Source organism: Haliaeetus albicilla, chromosome 6, assembly GCF_947461875.1.
Source record: "Haliaeetus albicilla chromosome 6, bHalAlb1.1, whole genome shotgun sequence".
In the NCBI taxonomy this organism is placed as follows: Eukaryota; Metazoa; Chordata; class Aves; order Accipitriformes; family Accipitridae; genus Haliaeetus; species Haliaeetus albicilla.
The window spans coordinates 44,939,162-44,967,048 of record NC_091488.1 but is presented as its reverse complement, the minus strand read 5'-3'; the positions used below and the strand labels follow the sequence as shown (position 1 = coordinate 44,967,048).

General features: G+C 36.0%; 1 protein-coding gene across 10 annotated transcripts in view; it reads right to left on the bottom strand.

Annotated features, from left to right (window-relative positions):
• STXBP5L (syntaxin binding protein 5L) overlaps nt 1-27,887 on the bottom strand; it is a 194,424-nt gene that overhangs the window by 97,596 nt on the left and 68,941 nt on the right. For all 10 annotated transcript variants that reach the window (XM_069785870.1, XM_069785871.1, XM_069785872.1 and 7 more), the window contains exons 3-5: nt 26,344-26,425; nt 24,157-24,257; nt 2,961-3,095 (exon numbers count right to left, since the gene is read on the bottom strand). In XM_069785870.1, the coding sequence (XP_069641971.1) occupies nt 2,961-3,095; nt 24,157-24,257; nt 26,344-26,425 (318 nt within the window). The remainder of the gene's footprint in view (nt 1-2,960; nt 3,096-24,156; nt 24,258-26,343; nt 26,426-27,887) is intronic.

Below are 27,887 nucleotides of genomic sequence, written 5' to 3'. Positions count from 1 at the left end.
TCACTTTTACTGGTCTTTCCTTGCCAGTAAGTTTGATACAAATATGCTTGCACAGAAGGTAAACCCTCTCCTTCCAAGCTTTATAGAGAATAGTAACATCTTCACACTAATCCCACACTCTGAAATGATAAAACCTATCTCAGAATGAAAAACAATGTTATAAGCACTATTGCCTCTTACATAGTTTGTGGTAAGGCTGAAGCTGTTCCTGAAGTTTTACATACATATGTTTTCCTGTTTTCTTTCATCTTTGAAAGTACTTAACATCAACAGGCCCTATGAACTTATGAAGCCCTGAACAACCTGGTCTCATAGCTGATCTTACTGCAAGCCAGAAGTTGGTCTAGAAAATTCCAGCAGGGCCTTCCAACATGAATTATTGTATGATTCTATAATATTAAAATGTGAAAATCATGTGAAGATTGCACAAAAATAACGTGAAGATTTAAACAATATAATCAAATAAGAACACATCCATGGACCAAAATAAAATTGTTCTCTCAAAAATACATCTCAGTACAATTCTAAAGGGAAGTCTACTATCATAAGCCTACCCTCATGAAGTACACTTAGAGTTAATAACATTCCCTTTAAAAGCTAATCTAAATTACATTTTTCCTGCAAGAAAGCAATAGTACTGGAAGAGACATCGTAGTTTCTTACCAGAGAGAGTTCAAATTACTGAAGAAAGTCACCTAGTTTCAACTTCAGCAGTGCTACAGCATCTGTTAAAGGCAGCTCCTGTGGCAAACATCACCATTATCCCAAACAGCCTCTTACTCTGATACAGAGAAATTAATCTGGAGACACACAGGACCCCTGTCTACCTGTGTAATACAGGCAAGGACAACTTCCTCCATTCCATATCAAGAAGTGCACAGTGAGATCGAGTGGAGCGGACACAGCCTTCTTAGACTAGCACACTGCCTACAGGGATCAAGTTATGCTTGTAAGACTGATAGAACGAGAAGCAGTAGTGGATGAATACCTGTGCTCAACTGTTACTAAACCAGTACACAGCAAACTAGCTTTTTAGAAGAAGAAACTATTATGGTAACCGCACAGCATCTCCAAGTACTTGAGGTGACAAGGCCTATCTGTATTATGTTGTCATTATCTTTCATAACTTATGGAAGAAAAATTTTGCAAAATCTAGATATATTCCTGCATAGGTAATACAAAGAAAATAGTTAGGCGAGGCTGCTTGTTTACTAAAAGGTTCTAGCGAGTTAGATTCTTGCACAGCATCCAGCCTATCTCAACAGCTCAGTACTGAAGCTTGTTAAGTAAGCAGCCCTTATTTCCCACATACTTTTCATTGAAGAGAGGCATCATTCTACTCTGTTCTCATGAAAAAGGTCTGTTGTGGCCATTTCCAAAAAAAAAAAAAAAAAAAAAAAATCGAAAAAAAATTTGAAAGAATTAGGAAGTGAAACTTGGTGGAAGGCTTCCATTTCATAAAAAACTTTCAGATTTATTTTCATACAGAATAGAAACATACTAATGTCCAGAGGGAAGAAAATTCCAAAATGCACACAAAACAGAAATGTGTTGTTCTCAAAACCTCAAAGGTGTTATCTACTCAATATACTATACACATACATTTTAAAATATAGGAATCAAAAAACTCTCTAATATGTCAACATAACCAAAAAAAAGTGAGAAAGAAAAAAATAATTAAGATACTTCCCACCTGAAGAACTCATCAAAATGAACACATGAATTCTGAGTTTGATTAAGTCACATATTCCAGCAGTAATTTTTCAGCCAAAACTACTGAGCAGAGCTGAGCGAAGTCTTACAAAGGCAGGACAAACAAACATTCCAAAACTGAGAACCAGACAAAAGATTTACCAGCAGACCGTCTGAATCCTGATTACCATTTGAATCCTTGTTTTTATCTCCTTTGAAGATAAAATTAGATTTTTATGACTGTGCCTATGAAATTTGGTGGGGGCAGAAGGGAGGAAAGACAACAAGGCATCAGTTTTACTGGGGGACACAGCAATTAGTGAAAGTCAGTAATAATAGTGGGGAAAAAAAGGGAAAGGGGAGAATTTTGGAGGAAAACGGTTGCTATCAATGGGATGTCTTCTTGGGATAGAGAATTAGATCCACCACTGTAGGCCTGTAGCCCTATTCATAGATACTGACCTCTTGTTTCACTGAGCTTGGTGAATTTCAGTTTACTACCAGAGGTTACAGGTTTCTCACAACAGGAAGCAGATGTCTCAGAAACTGCATGAAATACTGAGTTTTCCTGCAGCAGTTCCTCTTACTGGAACTTCACAGAGGAAACATCAGAGAAAGATTTTTTTGTTTGTTTCTGTTGAGCCTTTTACTTGCAGGAAGCATAGATTTATCCCAGTCAGATTTTTATAGAAGTCTCTCTTGATTTCATACCTGTGACACAGGCACCGATGTTAGCCTGTCAGAGAACTGTCATTTAACAGATACTCGTTACCTTTCCTGTCATGTCATCAGGTTTTGATGAGCCTGATTTAACTCTGAAATTAGCCCTGTGTTGAGCATGTGGCTTAGTCTAGAGACCTCCAATCTCTTCTCATCTAAATGATTCTACAGTTCAATGAAGAAAAGTTCTCCTTCGAGTTTTAGGGCCAATATACTCCATTATTCTGTTCACAGCATGTTTGGAGGAGAAGGTGATCAAGCTACCCTCATAAAAATAGCAGAATCTGAATTTGTGAGATTAACGATTACCTGTATTTCGTGGAACTTCATAGTTAAACAGACTGCTAAATAACTTCAGTCTTCTCTATCATAAATCTGAATTCCTAATGTCCTGTAACAAAACACCTAATACTGCACATGCATTCGTTAAAATAAAAGGTTTTCAAAAGATTTGTTTATATTTGTAAAAACAAATTATTCTTAAAAATTAATCTTAAGACAGCTACAAAAATGACCACAGACACAAACATAAAGAAGTTTGCACTTACAGTTCTATTGCCTTGTTCCACATGATAACATATCCAGAAAGAATGAAGGACTCAATATTTACAATGTGTGTATTTCCCCTCTCTGTTCCAACATAAAGCCATTTACTCTGGAAAGGTAGATGGCAGTAAGTAATCCTGGAAAGGAAAAACAAAAAAAGTGACTGAATATCATATCAACAATATTTTTTAACACTTCTGCAAATGAAATAATCATTCTTTCCATTTTATAACTTGAGAAAAAAAGCCTGCCCAGCAGGCGCAGCATTCTGAAGAACGTGCAGGTTTTGGGGGTCATCTCCAGAACAATCATAAAAGAGAACATGAAACAAAATGGGGCCATCCTGCCTGCCTATATTAAGGGCAGGAAAAAAAAGCTGTATCACTTGAACACTGAACTAAGTTATGTTATCTCCATGAGTATGTAAATTGTACTATGATAGTATCCAAGACTCTCAAGTTAGGCTTGCTTATTTCCTTTCTTAGATTAAGCAGTTTTTCCAGTTCAACACACAGAAGTTAACAGGCATCAGCAGGATTAATGTTTTGTACAACAGAAGTGTAACACCATCATTCACACAAGAAAACATCCCCTTTTTTGGCTATCTGGGAGAGTAGGACACTAGATAAGAGCATTACCAAGTGCACTTAAGCATTGTATCATAGACACACTGAATCCTACACTCATATTATTCTTACAGAGTGATAAACCAGTGCTTCATTACCTTGGGAAGATGTCATGACAGTTTGTCACGATAATTCACAGATGATGAGTGAGTAGATTCGGGTTTCTTTGATATTATTATATAGGTATTACATACATTCAAGCAAAACTAAATCTATATGAGATAAAAATTTGCTACTGAAATATAACTGAATGCATGCTACCTACAGAGACTGAAACTTAATCTGATCTTATGGTACAGACTCATTAATTTTGAGAAAAAGCAGGTATTTGGCTTGCTATGCCATATGTTATTATATTTATCACTCAGTTCCATAAACAGGTTATTGCTAGCTTTTATATACAAACTTAACAGCTATGCAATAATTTTTATCCTTAACACCTTCTTCCCCCACAAATGTATAAACAGTATTTAATAATATACACATTTCATTTTTTTGTTCTTATGGTACAGCAATCTGTCTTAATTATAAAGAAGTGAGAGGGGTGCTGGCTGTCTTCCAGCAATTTGGCCCTCGGTCATGTAAAGTCCTCCAAGTAGAACATTTGCCACCCTTTGAATTAAAGGAGTTGTTCAATATTTATACTTATTTGACATACTTTCTGTAATTGTTCCCTGTAAGGTGCTTTCAACAAAGAAAAAGATTCCAAACAGATTCTACACAGTATTTGGATAGTTCTGCAGTTTTCCAAGTATCTAATCATGTGTCAGAATATTTAATACTGAATTCATTCAAGTGAGCAAAATTTTTTTTTTGGCGTTATGTATCACACTGGATTGAACACAGTTGGAATACGCAGTCTTCACATCCTAATTTATGGGGGAAATTATTACTGAAGCACGAATCCACAATAAGGCTTACCCTTCACAGAAATCTTTGTCTGTTGATTCAAGTGAGACTTAAATATGATATAGGCTTTGTTCTATCCACCTGCACCAGGCTTAATTTTACCATTAGTTGTCTAATTTTGGCAGTAATTCCAGTGCCTTTACTGGAAAGAGAAACAAGTTTTTCAAGAGAACTGCTTTAAGAATGGGAATTACAGTTTAGTATGCATAAATGAAACCGCCTTCAAGCAGCAACTTAATACTTATATTGTGGGTGTAATCAGATCGACAAATATCTGACAGAAAAAGTTGCAGAAGGTATATGCCACCTACGTATTCCTTGCTGGAGTCAAAGCTGTTAGCTTTATTGTTACGTTCATAACGGATGCAAAGAACAATCTGCCCTTTTAACTTTGTACTTTTACAAATGTGAAGCTGGTTTTCACATCTTTCCTGATACTTCTCCTTAAACTAGACAACTCTATTTCTTTTGCTTTCTCTTCAGACACACCATTTACTACGCTTCTAGTTAAATTCATATTTAGTCCTTTTTATTTATTTATTTTTTATTTCTTGCATTTCTGTAATAGCTGTACTTTTCCTTCTTGCACTCCAAAGCATATGCATGCTTTGTTAGGTCCCAGCTCACGCAAAAACCTCCTTGGTCCCTGGTTGATAAATCCTCTTAACCACTTCACACTGATGTTCATTCAGCACTTGTTTGTAGTAAACTGTTAAATTACAGGAAGAGAAAATATTTGTGACTTTGAAAGTGTTGAAAACGTATCTTTCTAGTGACTGACAAATAACTCACGAGTTAAAAAGGGAACCCTAGTTGACTTGAATGCTGCTACCCCAAATTATTGCAGTTGTGCCATCAGACTAAGCAGGTTCAAGTCCACCTAGGACCATATTAATTTTCAGTCCTCTGATAAATCCATTCACAAGCCAGTACGGTGTACTGTGGAAAACTTGGTCTCCAAAGTGCAAGACTGAATCCAATACCCTGATTATGAATAAAGTCTCAATATCACCTCAGACACCATATGAAGCTGCTCTGATCTGCCTTTTTCCCTTTCTGAAATTTGCTTCTAGGTTATAATCTCTAGCATGTACTGCTACAACAACCATCAGACCAAATGGGTGTCTAATTTCCCAGCTACTACATGTCCTCTATTTGCCTGCCTTAGGTTTAAAATTTCAAGAACATAATGTTTCAAGAGCAAGGACCTACAGTAAAGAGAAAAATCAGACTGAAGTACTAATTACTGGCCATCAGTTACTAAACTTACTTTCCTGCTGGCCTATCTGAAATCCCAGGCACCAGTAATTACTAAGTCTGGATATATAGTATGAAGGACCTGAAGAGACATAGGTGTTGCTAAAGAATGAAGAAAATAACCACAAATTTTCCTGCTTTTTAAGCTCAGCTATTTCCTCTTAAATAATTTCATTTTGTTCTGATAGATTTATGGGACAGCCAGATAAGAAAGTATTCTGCATATTCTTCCACAATGAAAACTATCCTATGAGTCTTCATTGTTTACCCAAACTATTATTACACATTATCAAATACCACCTCTTACTATATGTGAGCTTATAAGAAAATACTATGCCCTTAGAGACAATCCAGATATGTAACAAACCTATTAGGGCATAAGGATTACTAGGCATTTTAACATGATACATTGTTAGGCTTCACCAAACAAAGCCATATGATTTTCATATTCTCAGAAAAATATGCACTGCTCTGAAGTAGTTTTCTTTTACATTCTGTAAATTAAATACAAACTGCTTTATGTATTATTGACTTTTCACTTTTACAGAAAACATTAACTTGACTTTGAGGCTTGAAAGCTTTGAAGCAAGACTCAAGATTTTTAATGAACATCTTCCATTTCAGTAAGTACCAAAATTCCATGATGATTTTTTCAAGAGAAAACAATGAAGTCTCATACTGTAGTTTTCATTGTGGATGAAAGGTATCCCTCTATTAGTCATATATCCCACAAACAAATTAAGATGTCCTTTGATGCCTTTACAAAAACCAGTTGATTAGCCAGAAAGAAAGAAAGGCTATTTTTCTTCTTACGACAGTAGGGATTGTAGTGATTTATGCCCGTATGAAGTGCTTCTGCCAAAATTTAATCAGATTGTCAATCTGACTGAGATAACATGGAACCCAATTAACAGAGACCTGAGAATTTGCTCAATGTTGACCACATAACAGAAAGTCAGCCAGAAATGTGGATATTCTACAGTCTGAGCAGCAAACCACAACATAAATCTCATTGATCATTACAAGAAATAGGAAAAAACATGGACTGATACCAAATAAGGTGTTCCTATGCTGTCAAAATGGTCTGGAACATTGTATCAGTTTTCCAAAGCATTCAAACTGCAAAACAGGATATAAAATGTAATTTAAAAAAAAAAAAAATCAATAGGTGCCAAATAGAACACCTAAATCAGAACTTAATAAGCAAAACCTCTTTAGCAAAACTCCTAAAAACATTTCTAAAATTAGGTAAGCAATATAAGAGAGATAATGGAATAACTTAAAGAGGCATTGTCAAAAAATTGAACCTCATTTAAGAAAGGAATATAGTCTTGACTAGCAGATCTTGAAAAGGTATATTTTTCAGAAAATCACGGTACTCTACAGTCTAACAACTCTGACCCAAAAAAACCTCACTGCATATTAGTAGAATACTACAATGTTAAAATAGACTGCTACGTTCTCTGAAATACTAGTAAAAACTCTCAGACAGCTTAAAATCATTTTTATTACACTAAACATTGCTGTAAGAAAAACTAAAGATCATTTTGAAAACACTTCTTTCTGCCTCCGCTTTGTTATCTTTGTTTTTCTATTTTTAGTATGAAAAATTTTCCTGGAACTCTCTTCCTGGTGGAGAGTGAGGCGAACTGCAGAAGGGGGAAGAATAAATTGCATTTTTGTCAAAATGATGAACAGTTTTTCCAATTTAATTATTTAATTGCTCACTCCTTGACATCAAAAGTGCAACTAAATTTATACTATGCCTTTACCCCTTATACAGACAATCTTAAAACATGGACAAGCATAGAACACGTGCAGCCCTTACGCCCAGCACTGACTGGCAGAAGGGTTCAGTTTCTCCAAGTTCCTACAAAAAACAAGCATCAGCTTGAACTCCTTCTTAGAATCCTACCAAAACAAACTACACTGGCCAGGCTCTCAGCAAAGATAGAAATCTCACCGACTTACAGAAGAAGACGACGAAACATGAAGGAGCATTAACTCGGGAACACGAGTAGCTGACAGCAAGCAAGCCCAGTAGCTGTGTGGTCCTGGCCCACCTTCTTCTCTCAGTGCTCTGTTACTATTAAGTTACAGCCACTGTCTTACACCCAATTTACAGTGCATTTTCCCACCATGGATGAGTTCAGCTGCTGAGAAAGCTGATCACCTTCTTAAGAAGGTTACACATGTCAGAAGTCTACCTTTTCTTTAGGGCGATTAAGGCTCTCCTCCCAACTCAAGGAATCTTCTCCAGCATCCTCTGGTGCTTTCAGTACTCTCCACTAATTTATGTTACTTACCTCAGCTGGTCATCACCACAAGCTGTTCTCTTGGCACTGCCACCTGATAGACTGGCCATCCTTCCTGGTACTAGCCAGTGACTGGCTGATGTTCTGTCAGGTCCTCTTTCAAAGCAGCTCTTTTTAGAGAGGCATCTGTAGCCTGTGTAGCCCTCAATGAATATTCACAACTGAGGAAAACCACTAGATAAGTCCTTCCCTTCCTTCTTGCCTTCTGCAGGACTTCTTCTCCCCAGCAATGAAAACCACAGCTGCCAAAGGTGCCTCGTGACTTTGTATACAGTCCCCTTCTCTCTCCATCAGCAAGCACAAATTATTTCCACCCAACCCTTTTTTTCCCTTCGCTACTCCCTTAATCTTTTCGTATTTTTGAACAGAAGTAATATGAAAAGTCCTCACTGACATACAAGGATGACCAGACTCATCTACTGCCCCTCCTTTTCCAGTGGTCAAAAGCAGACTGGCCTTTTTGAGGGAGCTTCTGGCTAGTCAGTATTTTCAGAAAGCATAGGGTTGCTTTTCTGTCAGTTCACATGGGAATCTTACAGCTGAGATTATTGCTTTAAGTCATGAAATGCACACAAGAAGATTTAGACAGATATTCAAGCAAATTAAATTTGCAGCTGACCTGAATTGCCTAAACAGAAGCACAGGCTAAAGCTAGAGACAACGAAGAAAAGGAGCTGTCTCCAGCAGATCAAGCAAAAGACATAAATTATGAGCTATTTGGCCTCTGGAGGCATTTACTCTTCTCCCTGGTCTATATATAAATTTAGGGCTCATCAGCTCTGTAAGACATGTAAAAGACATGTACAATAGCAGCAATCCATGCAGTCTGCCATCCATATCATGCGATGTGCTTGCAGCAAGTGGTTGGTGGTTGTGCAGTTCCCCAGATAGATGTGAGCTGGGTCTGTGCACAGTAATGATAACAGTGCTACCCCTGCAACATGGACTGGTTAAGTGCTTATATACCAGGAAGTCCTAGGAAGGCAGAAATCCAAGATTAACTCCATTATTAGGATTTCCAATGTTTAACTTAAACTTTTAGTTTAATTTACTTCAAAGTGTATGCAGTCTCTAGTGCTGATATAAGAGTACAAGAAACACTTTAAATTACTAACTGGCATGACAGAGAGTCAAATGAAAAATATAGCAGTTCAATACATCTGGACAGTTTTTCCTTTCAGGGTCTTGGTGGTACTCTATCACAACATGAAACTTTCTCCTATTCAAACTAGATTCTCCACATACCATGTAAGATCACTTCAAAAATTTATAGTAGCCCCACACATGCAGATCCTAGCAGACAGTGAATGAACCAAACATGCCTTTGAGACTGATTCTTGTGGTCCACCTGTTTTTTATAAGTGTGATTTAGTTTTAATTTAAATGAAGAAGAATCTTCTGTTTCACATGTATTTTCTATCATCATCAGTCAACATTTACTGTGAACTAAAATCAATTGGTCCTTATTTTATGTTTTAATTACTTACATAGAGGAAAGTGAAGTGGAGCTGAAAACACATCGTACATAAATTGCACTGGATCCTGGTGACAGCATAACAAAGGCATTGGAGTATTAAACCCCATTGTTATTTAGGGATATCTGAACACAAGAGGACTATCAAGGTAAATTATATTCTCAAAATACTGCATGAGCATTTCCATCGCTGGATTTTTTCCAGTTGAGTTTTACACAGACTGATCAAATATTCTTTGTTGTTTTAAGACTCTAATGCATACACTATAATTAAAGTTTATGACAGGACTGGGTAGGTGAAGAATATCTACTGAAGGGTTTTATAATTAGAACTTAGTTCCATTTTTCCATCAAATTAGTCAGGAGCTGAATGTGACTATTCTGTTTATAACTACTCAGTGAATCATCTCTAGCAATAAATTCTAGGTTACTAATGGAAGTCACAAACTATTTACAATTAAACACTGAAACAAATTATCATTTAGCTCATATGCTACTGTGCCTATTTCCTGACTGAACTATCAATACTTGTAAACAGTAGGACCACTTGGAGTCATTACTTAAGCTTAGTCCTCTTCAAGTAGTCTATAGAGATCAATGTTTTAAAGAAAGAGACAGTAAAATTAATTGCTTCACATGAGGCAATTCAATACATGTTCCTTACAAAGGAACATGAATGGAATATGGAGTCAAAGCAGTGGTAACAGTTCCTTTCTAGTGCTATGCATCTGTTTGGCAACATCCCTTACAAGTTCAGTGTCTCAGATTACTCAGCTTACCCAATCAGTTCACAGAACAGTTTTATTTGTCTTTATCTTATACTGCTTTAGCTGCAAGTATTCATTATGGTCATTATTTGCACAACAGTGGTAATTTAATCTGTGGATTGCAATATAAGAAATAAACATTTAGGGCTCCTCTCTTCTGCTTAACACAGGCCATAGGATTCCTTCAAATTAATTACTGCTTAAGCTAAAACAATTTACTAAAAGATACCTCTTAATTTAAAGAATTTCAGTGATGGCAAATTCCCTACAAATGCTGAGGTACAACAAATCAGGATTCTATCTCTAAACTACAATTGTAATATAAACATATCCTAAGCAAAGTATTCTTCTAGCTATTTGTGAATGCGCTGTATATAATTAGCAGTCACCCCCCTCCCCATTTCTATAAATTCTACTTGGAAAAAATGTTGAGAAAACATTTTGACTTTATAGTTTCATTTTAGGCAAACAGAATTAAATGATAGACACCTTACATAGTTATTTGTTTTGACAAAGCAAAAAAGCAAATTATTTAGATGTGTCAACTGGCTGGTGGTCCACTGCTGCTTTCAAAGTATTGAAGATACATGCATTTTTCATTATGTCCTTTACCCGGAATATTATACTTAAACAAGCTACAAGAATAAGAAAAAGAAATACAAGAAGCAGGAAAAAAAAAAAAAATCTGTAAAATTTTATGAAATGCAGTTGAAAAACTATTTCTCAAGATATTTTGCTTTTGTCCCTAGCTGGGTTTCTTTTTCCTTTGGATCTATTGGCACATCCTGAAGCATCCTGATTTTTAGAAATTGGGACTAATTATTAATCCTTTAAAGTTTTAAAAACTGAAATATAAAGTACAAAGCAAAGCACTACCAATAGTATATTTGGTTTCTTTTCCTATTAAAGCAATCAAGAGTAAAAGCAGGCTGTTCCTCTGGTTCTTCAAAAGCTAGAAGTTCCTATGCAAAGCTTCTGGACAGGTGAAATAACCCTAACAAGCCTAAAGTTAGGCCCATTCTTAAATTGTGAGCTTCCTATTTCAAATGAATGTGCAATCACAACTGTAATTAATAGTTTACAGCATTCCATAAATGCTTGTTCTAAGTCACAAATACTTATGTTAACTACACAAAATGTTAGTGTAGCAACTATATGAGCATTTATAATGGGTGTTAACACAAATTATTTACAAGCAGTTAACTCAAACTTAAAAGAACCTAGAATAAATCAGAAAAGGCATGTTCAAGAATATCAGATGCATTACCTTTTATCAGATAAGTAAACCTGGAGATCTTCCTTAGATAAAGACTGAATTTATGTATTTAGATAAAAGCTTATGAGGTTACCGTGAGCACTTTACAAGGTCAGTCGAAGTATACAGCATGCAACTGGTCTTTTGGTTTTTACCAGTTTCATTTCTTATAACTAACCTTCTTACAAATCTGTAAAACATCCTGGCCTGTTCAACATGCCATAACACATATGAAAAGCCAGCTACGTGATAACTTCCTATAATACAAGATACAGGCATTTCAATTCACACCCTCGTAACCCAATGGCTATCTGCCTTAGCAGCAGCACTGCATCACGTTAACTGGCACTACTGGAGCTCCAGAACAACTTAGAAGTCACTCTTGAAATCCCAGTGTGCAAGGGGATGGCAATTTTTGTAGCCTGTGTTACTAACAATTTGTTTAATCTTCAGGATGACAGAAAATTTATTTCCTTCCTGCTAGACAAATGCACAGCAAAAAGACACCCTCTTTTGTCAACTCCCTTTTACTGTTTTGATGGTAAATTCATTGGGATGTCTTGCATGTGGGAACAGGATCACTGACAATGACAGTGGCATACCCTCCCTGGCTAGATCTTTAGTATTACATACAGTAATGCAGTAGATTGAACAGGTGTAACGTGTAGGCTTGGACCCAAGAAAAAAACAAGGAAATTATACGGAAAATCGCTTCTTTAAAAAGGAAGAGATGCTGGAAGAAACCAGCATACTTTTCATTGGCTTCCAGTTTGCTTCTGGTGCCAACTCAAGGTCATTAGACAACAAAAATGAGAACTAAAGCTCCACAAAATCAATAGAGTGAGCAAATTAATGAAACAGCGTTGGCAAACAGACTCTTGCTTTCATCTTTAGGGGAAAGACAAGGTACATGATTTTTCTCTTGTCTACTGGCTTGTGAAATCACTATTTCTTATTTGCAGTACTTTACTTGTTCTCCATTACTTTCTTTGAAGGTTAAGTAAAAATGGAGTTGTAATACCAAGCATAGTGACAGTGATAGGCAATACAGACCACAATAAGAGCCACTGAGTTTCTTAGCAATAAAAGAAAGCCAAAACACAAAGGATGGAAGAGGGAGATGATGTTCTTAAAAAGTTTTTGATTTATTTCTTTCATTGATTTTGTAGCAGCTGCATTAAAAATACCAAAATACCTAAGGGTAGAGTTTCTCTCATCCTTTCACCCAACACTGAAGCTACAAATAAAAATACACTTTTTGCTTCCCAACCTCATAGTTTCAAAAAAGTAAACTGGGACTCAGCTCAAAGATCAAAGGTTGAAACTTGTCTTTTGCTAAACAGCTTGACTTTACATAGCTGTTAGAAAAGTACACTGAAGATATGCTAGTATTTCATCCCCTGCTTGCCGCAACATACACAAATCTGTGTTTATCCTACATTCTTACTATAATGAGTTTAAAACCTATTTTATATCAATATCGATCAAGTTATTTTGAATGACTCTCTACAATCAGGGTAAGATTGAAATACTGAAAGTTACTTCAAAGTAAAAAAAATTGCATTTTTACATGTGTATACTTTTTCAATGTATACACACTTTTTTTTCTTAATAGCTTCCATCAATTAAAATCTTGTAGACTTATTGGAGACCAGCTGTTCTCATTTGTTATGCTTCAGTAGACGGGGACTCTGTGATTAACGGTCCTTGTTTTTCTGCAATCTGTAGTCTCTCTTCTCTTCCTGCTCATGTACTGTTTAATGAGATAATCTCAACACTGACATTACTAGCTCTATTTCTGATTTACTGGAATAGCGCCCAGAGTTTATTGTGACAGAAGGAAAAGTATCCTAAATTACTGCATTGGATCCTGCTTGAAGCTGACATGTGCCTGGGCAGGAAAGGGGTGGAGTGGTTTCCAGGAACCAAATGACTTACTGCAACAGAACGGGTGTATCTTCTTCACTGCTTTAACGTATGACTGGAAATCTAATGTAACAAAGGTCAAAGGATATATCTGAACAGGACTATGAAAGATGTCTCAAAACTCTAATCTGAAAACTTCAAAAAAACAAACCCACAGAATGCCTGTAACTATACTATAAGTGTGGCAAGCTGAATATTCCAACTGATAATGTAGACTGTTTATGCTGTTTAAACTTGTTTAAATTTTGAAAGACATCTTTTTTTGCTCGTCTAATATGACTATGTATGATATGAAATACATGATGCATTTCTGTATTGCAGTATTGGACTTCTCATTTGTGATGACTAAGGCTATGAAACACGGTTGTTCAGTGTATGGCTACGTGTATGTATTTTAAATTTTGCTATCCAAACCTGGCCTTAGAGCAATTTGGCAACACAGCTGCTATGTGAAAACATCATAACGTGTTACCTTGTGTTTTCTCAAAAAAGCAGAAATCTTACTGAGAAACATGCTTTATTTTCTACAAAGCATTAGAAAGAAGCAGCACACTGCTAAGCGCATGATCTAAAGTTTTGCAGCATATAACAACACGTCTACTGCTAAGAGCTAAAGGATTTTTTTCTGAGGAAAGAAACCAACACATAAGTTACTCAGGCAGATAATCAGGGATGGCCTGATGACATAAAAATTAAATAATACAGAACATGTTTTTCTTCCCTATTCAAGTAAAAACGAAACATCACAAAGATGCTTTGCAAAATAGAATTCTGAAGACATACCTGTTTTCTCATAGAAATAAGAGAAGGAACTGGAAAAGAGGTTTTGTCAGGCCAGAGGGCACTCTAGTCCCTGTACTGTTGTTCAGTCCTCAAATAATTGTGCTAGCTATACATTTTTCTCCTAGCAGTTCTAGCAGTCATGATGATTTCGTATGTGTGTGCATGCACATGTACACACACCTATATATGTGCAGACACATGCATATACATACAGCAAATTTATAAAGTTATTTCATTAGCTGTTATAACTAAATTTCACCTTTCAAATATTTTAACTATGCTGCATTTATAGCCACAACATTTGACCAACTACCAGCTACGAACAGTGATTTTGGTGTTTTCACAGTTGAGAAAATTCTTGTTTAGAAACCTTCGCTTGATATTTTTTCCACAGTCTCAGATCAAATCCCAAGACTCTTTTATGTATTTACAAACATAATGTCTGTAAAAAGCTTTAAATAAAGTAATAAATCAAACTAACAGATCGGGGTGGACTGAGGGAAGTAGAGGCTATCTGGTACGTTTTTAGCAATAGGGGGAAAGTAGAAGCAATTTGTTCTAAGTCATGTTTCAGGTTTTTTGGTCCTTGTGCTATTAAATACAGCTGTTATCTCTAAAAGTAATTCATATATAGCGTATCAGCCATTTTCTGTTAACCTGCTTTTAATGCACCACTGTGAGGAAAATGTGAATTGATTTGCAACTGATTGATAACCATGAATTAGAAAAACATTTGCCTTATTATTCATCATACTTTGTCATGTGTTTTCTTAAGTCCTGGATACATGCTTTTAAAATGAAAAGATATATGTAACCAATGTAACAGGGTTCCTGTTTTGAGACTCTTCTGAGTAGTTACCAAAAATCAAATTACCATATACTATGCTAATGTTATTATTGAACATTTTAAAGTCTCATTATGGAAATAGAACCTTTATGTACAGAGCTGTGTAAAAATAGATCTTAAATATCTTAAACAGCTCTATTTGCCTTCAGAGAAGTTGTTTAGCAAACAGGTATAAAAGCAGATACTGTGGCATAATGCACTTAAGGACATTTTTAATTGAAACAAAACTGAAAATAGTAGTATCGGCAGAATCCTGGTGGACTGAAAATTACTTTGGGGAAGACTCTGAAAGTCACCATTAAGAGAAGAACAAAGATTCTTAAATTCAAGGTTGGATCTGGATATAAACAGAGATCTCTTTAATATTCTAAAATGAAAAATACGACCAGGACTTCTGTAATTAGAAGAGAGTTTATTGCATCATGCACAGAAAAGAAAAGAAGTCTTGCTAATAACTGTATGGTCCAGTTATTCCTGGAAATGGCAACCAACAGATTTCTTTAGTAAACAGTCAATTAATCAAATCAAAGGTGATGTTATTTTACAGTAACATCTACCCCGGTGTAACTTAAGCATAGAGAAACCACACTAGTTTTAAACTAGCCAGCTTAAGTTCTTGCAGCACTTTCTCTGCAGTGGCACCAACTCAGATTGCATTACAAATCCCACCATAGAAGGTAAGCATAAAAAAAATGAAACCCCACAGAAATAAAAGTTAAACCACGTTGCCATCTATGATGTTGTGACCATAATATTATTACTATTTGCTCAAATATACTTAAAAATACACACTTACCAAGGTTTTGAGTTTGAAAAGGACAAATTTTGTAAAGTTATAGTAAAATAGGGAAGGTTGGTTTACCAAAGGTAAGCTATTCCAAAATATTCCAATTTTAGGAAATCTAGCATACGTCAAAATTAAATACAGCACTTATAAAAACCATTGCTATGAAATTCTGGTTTTAAGGTCTATTTTCCACTTGATTTTACCAGAAAAGGAAATATTTTACTAGCTATTTGAGGGATTCTCAAGTATTAGTTTTACAGCTGATCTTGTAATTTCGTAAGTGACCTTGATACTAATACTAATGAAACCTTTTAGGGCCACAATATTAGAGAGGAAGGACAATCTGCAGAAGTAGAGTACAAGGAATGGTATGAAATTTAAAATGCAAAGGGCAAGGCTCCAAACTTCAAAGAATAAGAACTTCCACTTCAGGGTTGGAACTCATGATACAGAAGTGATGGAAAAAAATAATTTCGATTTTGCTTGTCTCGCTTTGCTTCCACTCTTAAGGGCTTGTACTGAAAAGCAGCACATTCCATGCCAGCTAGATACACATCAGTGAAGAAGTGTAATGTGTGTATTAGTCAATCACAGCAAGACCACAAGTACTGGCAAGACAAAGCCACGTAAAAGAAGATCTTATTACGGTATGCATCAGTAAACATATTCCCATAGAGATTACAAAAGAAAATGGTAATGTCAATGTCCACAGTGCAGATGGGAACCTATCTAGAATGCTTCCTTGTCTAATCATCAGCTCAGAGAGAACTGATATGAGAAGAAAGGCCAAAGAAAAGGCAATGAAGACACAAACTTATGAAGGAAAACACAGAACCTTGATTTTCATAGTGAAAAAAAGAATAAAGCAGGTTGTGAATAGATATGAATGAGCTGTTTAACTGCAAAAGAGAGACAAAATATTTAAAACGCATGACTGTGGATACCTGAATATCACAATAAATGGGAATAAAGGAACCATAAAGATACATTTAGTCTTGAGGCTGGAAGGTTTCTTGCCATTAGAAGGATGAAATTAGCATTGAGCAATTTTCCCCAATAGGAGGAGTAGTGAACTTAAGCTTGAATAGTTATATCACAGTGTCACGCTCCTGACTGGGAGACCACTGCATGCGGAAGAGTTAGTCATCCACAGAGCAGTTAACCTGAGTGGGCACAAGCCTGCAGGTACAATGTGGCCTTCAGGCCCTGTTGTGCAGCACGTACCCCTTGGTCTCAGGATAAACGCAGCCACCTCATTGTAAGACTGGAGCCTGCGGGAAGCTCCTACTTGGGGATTGCACCACCTGCGTGGCTCTGCCTTCATCTAACAGTGCATCAGGAAGTTTTAGTGTGAACGTCCATCCTGTTTGATAGTAGAAATAATGAACACAGTTGTTTTTGTATAAGAAAATCCTATAATAACTTGAATGACCAAAATGGGATAACCCCACCTATGGATGGGGTCTGCACAGCCTGCTGATTGGAGGCCTGTTTGATGATGCACAACTTGGCGTTCCCAGCATCTACAGGGATGTAAGATTATCTGTTTTATTCTCTCATTCTTTATAGTGCTAGCTCTAATAAACAGCATTTTGAATGATAACTTACAGAGTCTGAGTGCCTTTCTTACTGGGACCATAAGGGACCAGCATCTCTTGATGCAGAACATAATCAGTGTGCTCATTATGTAAAAGGAGGTATATGAGTTGTCTGGTCTGCAACTGCAGGGAACTAGACTGAGGAGGTCCCTTCAGCTCCACTCCACTAGAAAGCCCACATATTTAAGACCTATTAAAAAGAAAATCCTGGGGATCATGTGACTCTTCATTCCGCTTTAGTGGAATTCCATAATCTCATAAATCTATCAGATCAAAACTGCTGATTCTTGGTATCAACAAGCCAATCTATGTTTTGTATTTTTGCTCTTTGTCGATGTTTAGCTAAGGCATGTTGAAGAAAAAAAATCCAAAATGCTTGTGCTAGACTTCTTTTTATGACCAAGCCATTCATCATTTCAACTAGGTTTCATTGATCCTACAGGTCAAGCGTACTATGAAATATTCCATAATATGATGTAAGACCTGAGAAACAAATGTAATGTTGTAGGTTTTTTTGGGGTTTTTTTTTGTTTGTTTTTGTTTTGGGTTTTTGGGGGGGGGGGGGGGGGGGGGGGAGAAGGGTTTAACAGATAAGGCAGAAGCATGTGGTAACTACAGGAACATGATTTGGGTCAGTATCACTGGAGAAACTTTGTATCCAGTCTTCTGTCTTTCTGAAGTGACATCGACAAAGTTCACTTTCCTGCCCTGCAGTACTAAGGCACAGCCTTATAGACCGGGGGTGTTCTTTATGGGCCTCAGGAATCTTTCCGAGCTCAATAACTGCACACAAAGAACATTAATTGTTTATTGAAATCCCTGAGCATCATTCTCTCAAAAGCAACAAATGCTGATGCAAGACCACACCACTCATACTTAATATTTATCTTACACATCTAAGGTCTGTGCTGTCTTCACACTTGGCAAGACACACATCATAAGACAAAAAAAACCCAAACAACCAAAACCACTTGTAAGAAATCTTTTGTAAAAACGTCTTTGAAATGTGGAAGTGAATGCCAATCAACTGCATGGCTTCTTTTACATGCCTCAGTTTTTTTCCACTGTCAATCTGAGAAACCTTAAATCCTTTACACAAACTGTGGCAGGATTGTATGGCGAAATATTGCTTTATATTTGAATTCTGTGGTTCTCTGGAATAGCTAAATGCTGCACCACACCACATAATCAGAATCTGGTTTGTGGTATAGTATGGCTGTGCAACTGCACTGAAGCTATTAACTACTCTCCTGCTTAATGACAAACTTCTGACTAATTTGAAAGTACATAAACAATACAGAGTTTGCAGTAATACAATATTAACCAGGAGGCTCATTTATGAGCAGGCAAGCTATCATAGGAATTCAGTTCCTTGAACAACCAATGAGACAGATAATCTAAGTTTAGTAACTCACAAGTCCCTAACACACAAGCTGACAGATACAGGTACTGCTGAGACTGCACAGCCAGCCACCCATATTCATTCAGTAGCCTCTCGCTGTCATTTTGATGAGGTAAACTCTTAACACAGGACACAAAATCCTGCAAGGATACAGCTACTGCAGGAAAGAATATAGACCAACACACAAAAGAAGTCACCAGATCCAAAAATACCTATTTTTTCCTCTTTGCTGCCAAGCATTGCAGTAATACGCGCAATCATCTTGTTCAAATACTGCAAGATCTCAGATATAGGAGTCAAGTTTCTAATCAACAGTACGTTACAGCTAACTGAGAATTGCTCTAAAAGTCACCACTTAAAAGGCTCCTCGTCCTCTGTGTCGGCATACCCTTAGCAACTGAAGAACTGTTGCAGATCAGAGCCCCAAAGCCAGTTACACGGATTTTGCCACCCTGCAATTCCTCTGCGGATGGGCACTTATGGTATTGTCATGGCATCGGTGTCCAGTGCATGCAGATGGATTTAAAGACCCAACAGAACTTGTACACTGTGTTCATGTATGCTGAGTGCAAGTCAGTGGATAAACTGTTGTAGCGCTGTCAGCTCATTTGTAACACACCAGTCAGCGCTGGCTAAAAGAAGAAAAAGAGGAAAGCTATCCCCCATGTCAGTCAACACAACTGAACTAGCCCAGCTTCAGAGTAACAGATGAACTGTGTTTGTAAGTGAAACTAGTGCACAGAGGTCTAAAGGACCCGGATTTCACACTGTAATCCTTGCTGGTTTTTCCTACCCCAGCTGCACTAATCTTAAATGGGAAAACTATGTAAACTGTATCTAAAGCTGTGCTTGCTGAAGTCTACTCTATATTAAAAATAATTAAGGCCTATAATAGTTTTCGGTGGTTTAGCTTAATCCTAATGTTCTTCACAGCAGATAGAGACAGTGCCTGGTTCCAGTAACCGAGTTACTTATTTTGCCTAAAATGTCTACTGAATATGAATCTGGCATCTCCTATGACATCAAAGAAGGAAAAGCAGGGACTAACATAACGAACATCACCATAATGTTACGCTTCAGAAGTACTGAAGAGATTCTTAAGGACTGTTTCCAGAGATTAAAAGTTTTACCTGTCCATCCTATTTGTGAATGGAACAGTAAATCATATATTATCAACCATATGCTACTGTCAAGTATGGCTTTGAGTAACCATGTTATCATTACAGCTCTTGGTATGCGGTCGAGCACTGAAACACACTGCTTACATTTATATTTTCTTGAAGGTTCTTAATGCATTGTATTACATTCCAATTATAGCAATAGAAATTTAAGATGATAACCTTTTATTTTGATACAAAGCAAAAACATATAATTTGCTAAGAAGTCCAGAGCATTACACTGCAGAACAAAAATCAGTTTGCCATGTCTCATTCTTCAGTGTTCCTTCTGCACTTGCTCCAAAGAGACACTTAGTAAAGGAGCAGTGAATTATCAGAGACAAGTTAATATTGCTCATGTTGCATCAGCCTTAGTTTAACAATAGGTCAAAAAAAAAAAAAATCTGTAGAGGTTGCAAACTATGACTTAATAACTACAAAAGTACATTTTGTTAGTGAATTATTATTCATAAACCATTTGGTCTCTTAATACTGAATGCTACACGGTAAGTGAAAGATAACAAGCATGCTGCATGTAATAGTTCTTCACTCTTTACATCTATGTTGTTACCAACATCTGAAGAAAAGAACAAACATGTTTTTTACCTTTGTGAGAAGGAAAGGGGAATATATATATGTATACGCTTGGGGAAATTTGACTCAAGTAGTTGCATAAACATATACAGAAACACTGCTAGGAGCGGGTTTTAGTCCATTATGCTGCAATCTTAAATGTCAAAAAATAGAAGCAAATTGCAAATTCAACAGTTCAACAATATGAAGACTTGTGCACTGAATGCTAAAGCCTTAAGTAGCATGCATCCATCTAACAGCATCTAACAGCTGTACGGTTCATGCATCAAACATTTTAAAAACTCAGAATAAACTGATTCTACATGAAAACTAATTAATTGAAGTCAAATTAATCAAGAATTTGGACTAATAAAATTATCTTCCTCATCACAAGCAGATAATATTGGAATTCTAAGTAAAACTGTATTATATTGCATCACTTTATGAAGTAAATCTGCCAATTGTTCAGGAAAAAAAAAATCTAAACCAAAGAGCATATCAAAGACAAATACACTATATGAATAAAATTACAGTTTTTACAAATCCTCAAGAGAGACATGCAAATAGGAAAATTTGAAGCAGCCACATGCTCCATTTTCACAGGTAAAATGCATCTGAAAAATTATGTGTTTGGGTCTGTAAAAGCTGTCTTAACCTAAAATTAAATTAAATTATAAATTGTGTTATTGTAAGAACTAGCCCTTGACTGTCGAAACACTTCCCTGTATGGCCTTTTTCAATACCCTACTGTTTTCTGAACATTTTTTTAAAAAACTTTATTTATAAAAGTGTACTTTAAAATAAAGTATTTTGAAACCTATTCTCTGTCAACAAACATTTCTCTCCATTTAAGAAACATCAAAACCAGCTCATTCATTGAGTCATAAAGTTAAAACAAGACAAAAGAAGGAATCTTTCTTCAGTATGAATCTTGCCTCCCCTTAACCTCTCCCTGCAAGTAGAGAGGAAAGATGAAAATAGTAATTTTTTTAACTGTTCTAACAGTGAAGACGACTAATTTTTGGAAGACAGACCTTTGAATTTCTTGAAGAAAATCGATTTTGATCTTATTGCTTTATCAGCCTCCCAAATTCCCCTTTCATCCATTTTGCCATAAATTTCTTGTAGCTAAGGCAACCATTATTTGCCGTTTCTCTGAGCATCCTGTAATTCTTAACTCCTGTGCTCTAACACAAAAAATATACTCAGAAGAAAAATGGAAACTCTTTTAGACTTAACTCTATTAGGCATATATGCATAAAAATGTTCCAAACTGACCAGAGGGTTAATTACCGTTTTAGCTTTACTTTTTTGCTACTTGCCCAGAGGCTTATGTTGAATTTTACATACTAAATGTGTAATCAAGCTTAGAAAATTGAAAGTTAGATTATTTGAAATTAATTGACATGTATGTTAAAAGAAAATATAATAGAAATGAAGAGATTTCATTCTGGAGCCAAGTGCTTGAATACAAAAAGCCAAAAACTTAGTGCAGTGCTAGAGAACCCTGAGAAGAAAAGAACTGCCTACACAGTTATTTCTTCATACTTATTGAAAACTCTTTTTTTAATTTAAAACTGCATTTACTTCTTTGACAATATTATATGGCAGAGTGTCAGGATATTTACCTTATACCCTTTGATGTGCTAATAAATATTATTTAAATGGCAGTGATTGTACCAGTTACTTAAAATATGCATAAAAGAACTAATAGTATTTTTTCTCACAACTTACTAGAATTTGATAAAAGGCAGTATAGCTAGCTATACATTTTGTTATAAAGAACTACATCCTCAGATGCTTTTTAAATCTCAGTTCAAAAATGTCATTACACAAAATTTGTTTTTATGCAAAAGTTTCCAGTATTCCAAATAACTTGCTTCAAAATATTCTGCCCAATGTTTTAGGCTGTCAGAAGCAAAAGAAAATTAAGTAAATGTGATGACAAGTGTTCTGCTCTCAGCAAAGCCCAAATGCACGTGACTTTATTTTACCAAGAAATTATGATAAAATTCTAACCAAGATACCAGCTAGTGTCTCTGAAGAGACATGACAGGCAAACAGGTGAACAGACAATGCATTCAGTATTGATTCCTTAGATTATATGCAAGGTTGCTGGCTGGACAGCTAGACCAAGATGTACTGGAATAACTTCTACGATATCTGGATTTATCAATGACAAATTGTGGATAATGTACCTACCTGATGAGAATGCCAAGATTCAAATATTTCAATATATGTAAAATGATGACTTACTGTCCAGAAGCAGCTAGCAAATGTACATATAATTTTTCTTTTTCATCTTCCCTCACGCAGTCCCAAACCATTTGGTATACGTTTGCTAGAGGTTATAAACTCTTTGGAGTCAGGATGTATATTTTCTAAATTATCATGTGGTACTTCCCACAACAAAACTTGCAAATTGGTGACATTTAAGGGCAAACATATGTATCTGAATAATAAACAACAAAGAAGAAGTCTATTTCCATAATAATTTTCAGATTTGCTGCAGCTAAAGCTTTGATGAGCCTGTTTATTTCACAGCTCTGGTAAAGTACTGATATCTTTCACCACTGCACAAGCAGATACGTAAATATCTAAAAGAAGTTGCTGCACCTTAATAAACACTGAATGTATACACTAAGAGAATTACAGTATCACTTAAACTCCCAGTTAAAACCATAGTATGTATTATATCTATGTTTTAAAATTTCAAAAAAATCCATCCCAAAGATGAAGCACAGAATAGCTGTATTGCTCAAGGACTCACAAAAAAACAACTGCTGCATTTATGCACTAAATCTTGGTCTTCTGACTACTGACCTAATTCCTTAATAGAAACATGGAACTTTTTCTTAATAAAAGTGTAGTATTCAAGCTCCATAATACCGTAGCAGGTTTTACTTGGGTGACTAAATACAGATTAAAGTGCTCGGCTTCTGTTTGAGTTTGAAAATTACCACCACCCCATTTAATCTATTTTCAGTAGGGCTTTCTATAATTAGGTACTGATAAAAGTAAAATTTAGAAAATCAGTCTCTGATTCATTTGGTATTTGCCATAGTTTCCCAAATTCACAATTTATTTCTTCTAAACTTCCAGTATTTTACAAAAATAAAACCCTTGCAAAGTAGAGAAAATAATTATTTCCCTGACACAGCCAGCTGAGGTACTCTGGCTAGTACTGAACAACAGATGATCTGAAAGGATCACAGTTCTTGTGTCTGGTCTTAAGAAAAACAAACACACTACTGCTCACAGCAGTTCATGCAAATAGAAGGTAAATTGAAAAACATTTTGACAAAAAGCAGACAACATTTTTCTAGTCATGAGAAGGCTGCAGAAGGAGAAAGTGAAGTTTTTGTTCTGTGGAAACAAGACTCAAACAGGGGAAGAAAAAATTTCAAGACAAAACTATATCCACCTTTAGAAAGGCAAACTAATAAGCATCTATTACAAATCCAGAAAGTAAGTTTGGGGGTTTTTTAAACAAGGTATGTATTTTGTGTCATATAGTCTTACCTTTCTCTGTTAAATTTCAGAGAATGTAGTATAGCTGGTCGTTTCTGTCGGAGATTCCACAAATGAAGTGCATCATCTGCACTTGCACTGACCAAAGCACCCTAGAGCAGACACAAAATACGGCAGAATATTACTTTTCTGCAGATTCTGTCTCATTCTTAAGAGATCCTCACTGTTAATGATCTACCCATAGGAAATGATATAGTTTATGAAAAATGGTTGCTTTCTTCTAGAAAAAACATATTTTACCGTAAATAATAGTCAATTTTAATTGATCTGGTAAATGTAAATATTTTAAATTAGTACATGATCAGGCAAAATTAAATTAAAACTCCATCAGTTTAAAAGGCAAATTGAAGCTTTGTACCAAGGTTATGCATGTGAACTCTCGTGTATTTCCACATAAGCACAGAGATGAACGAAATGGAGAACAGACAACACTTACTTAAAAAGGTGAGTGTGAAGGATGTAACTAAAGGTTAAAGGGATTAGTGCACACGCATACACACAAGTGATGGTGCCAAGCACAGCTTAGTAGTCATATCAAGACAACATGAAATTCAAAACTGGAACTGTGAAAAGAAGATGCAGATAAGAAAGCAGAGACAGGTAGCAGGGGGAGAGGACCTAGGAAGAACTAAGAGATGTAGACAAAAGGACAGAGACTTTATCACAAATCAGAAATACTCCCCAAACAGGTTCTGTTTCTGGTGCCCCAAAAATGGACCTCTTCCAATGTCCAGACCTCTATCTGCCTGGGCAGCTTGTAGTGAATTTACTCTACCTTCTTCCTACTATCTTTCTCCTCACCGTGGAACAGTGATGCCATGTGAAAATGGACTGCAGAGGAAGCTCTCTACTGCTACTGTGGTGATTTACTACATTTACAACTCAGATCAGGTCTAGTACAAAGGATCTATCCTTGTGTATTACTATGGCAGAGAGGAACTAGATATTGCCCAAACAGAAGGCAGTGCTTTATTCTGAGAAAGGGCAAGGATATAACTGAAATATCAGTTCATACCAACTATGACTAAGTGATAAAATTCTCTTTTTGCATCTTGGATTTCTTTCCTAATCCTAGCAACTGTTCTTTTCAACGCTGACATATGCAAGTGAAATTTATGAAGGTGAGACTTCTCTAATACAGTGTAATCCATGCTTTAATTCTCATCTCCCAAAGAATTTGGGCCAATATCAGAGAGAATCTCCATCACTGAAATCAAATTAATCCTATGTATTATGGGATCTGCTGGTCACCTAAAGAAATGAAAGAACACTGATTCAAATCTTGGCCTCCCTGTTTTCATCCCTGCCTTCCTTTAAAGAATTCCACTGGACTGATTGTTTCTAAAGTTTCAGTCCTCCCTCAGTTTCTGTGGTTCAGGTGCTTTCTCTCCAAACAGGTGGAGAAAAAGATAAATATTTCTCAGGTTTAAAAACCCACAAAACTAAAACTCTTTCCTAGTGAAACTCTAACATTGCCAGGCTCAGAAAGAGGACCTGAAACCGTCAAAAGTGTTTCCTTATATCATGTGAGAAAATTAAGCAAAACTGAATTATGTCTAGCTTATAATTTGGCCAAGTTACAATGTTCTAGAAATAAAACCAGGTTTATATGCTCCAGAAAGTCTTCTTGCCTATTACCAGCTCCAGAGATCTTCTGTACAGAGCAAGCTATAATCTGTCACTGTTTCTTCATGTTGTCTAAACTGGATTTCGACAAACCATTTACAAAGACTAAGCATGCTGGTTTGATTGATGACCCCTGCAATTGCTTTTCCTTGCTTTAAGTAGTAGCATATGCCCAACTATTGAGTTTTCAGCCATTAACCATCCATATCTTTCCATAGAAAGATGTAGCTCATCTATTAATTTCTATCTGAAGCAGGACTGTGTAGCATATTTAGTAATTTCATGGATTTTACATCTATCTGCACACATTCGTATATTGACTGCCTTTCGTTCAGTACTTGATACTGATGTATATGAAGGTAATACTTTTCCCTGTGTGCAGTCCCATAAATAGTCTTCTAAAAGGCTGTATGGTGAACGTCCTCTGGATGTACACCACTTACTTGTTGGCACTATTTGTCAATGTGAAAAGTTATATCACTCAATTACAATACACAAATTGACTTATTCAACTACATTTATACAGAAGAATCTGAATAAATATGGCCTTACCTCATTGATTAAGAACTGGAGCTGCAGAACTGCAGCACCACTTTCATGTTGGCAGTAGCAATCAACACCAGGCCTGCCCAATCTGTTGCCATCAAAGTCAAGGATTCTAAGATTTCTGTTATCACACAAAGTAAAGAGGAAAAAAAAAGAACTACCAATTAAACTCTAATTAACCTTTAATTAACCTCAATTTTTCTTGCTTTCTGTAAAACAAAAGAATTCATGCTGACTTTCCACTGTTCTAATTCAAGTACCAACATCATCAGGTTGAAACATGTGCAATTTTGAGTGATCTGTTCTTGCCTGGTCTTTTTGCCTGTGAAATAAAGTACATGAATTAACACAAAAATTCAGCAGGAAGCATCTTAAATTTCTTTTTACACAGTATTGATTCATTTAACACACAAATGTATCAGATTTTTGTACTTATCAAGACATCATAAAATTAATAATTTAGGACTAAGGTCAGTAACATGGTTCTGTAGCAGGCTTTCCTTTTTAAATCTGAGAAAATACTTTTTAGAGTGAGTCATTTCACACTTACGTAAAAGCTCACATATAACTATTGCTCTCTGTCTCATCAACAGAAGTACAATGCAGTGCCATGCAGAGTTACCCAAGTCTAGCTCCCTAGTCCAATATCGTAGCAATACCTTGTTGTCCGGATATATCATGAATGTAGTTTTCTATTTATTCTCTTTGGGTCTTTCTCTCTGCATGCTAAATTGCCATCTCTCCAACTTAGATGATGGCCTTTCCCATCTGAGTCAGAGACTTCAACAAGAAACTGCTGTTCCAGAAAATTACCAAAGATAAAAAGTAAAACAAAGGAAGAGAGGAATATGAAATATATTAGTAACAACCATGTTGTTTGAAACAGGCAAAACACCTTCATATGTATTCTAAACATCCAAGATTATGATCAGAAACACAAAGCCCCATCTACTTGTTATATATGATCAAAAAAGCATATTGTAAAATCCTGAACAAAAATGCCAACTGTCCACCTCTACTGCAGGCAATTGTCAGAATCTTTACTTCCCCTTTCACAGTTGAAGAGACTTGCAGTAAACTATTCTAAAATTGGCCTCAGGGAAGTAAAGTCCATAGATTAGTAAATTTGAGGGTTAAAACTTAATACTATAAAGTAATTACTTTTCCAATTGTTAAACAAGGAGTTTAATGGAGATGACTGACCTTGACAGACCGGAGGTCTACTCCTGTTTTTGCCAAATGGTCTACTGGATAACCACAGGGGAAAAGAAGTTATCTTTTCTTCCCTGTGCCTTCATTTCCCTATTTGTAAGCTGGAGACAGTGTTTCACAAAAGAATACAGTATCTCCTTTGACAGTGATCTCAGTGTACTGGTATCTACAAAGGAAAAGCTGTGGTTAAAATATCATAACTAAATTATAGGACAGAAGGTAGAGAAAAACAACCTAAGTAACTCTGTCTGCCACTTGTCCCCAAACCATAGTCCTGAATGCAATCATAACTGATAAAATAATAAGAAACTGTGCATCATTTAAACAGCCTATTTAAA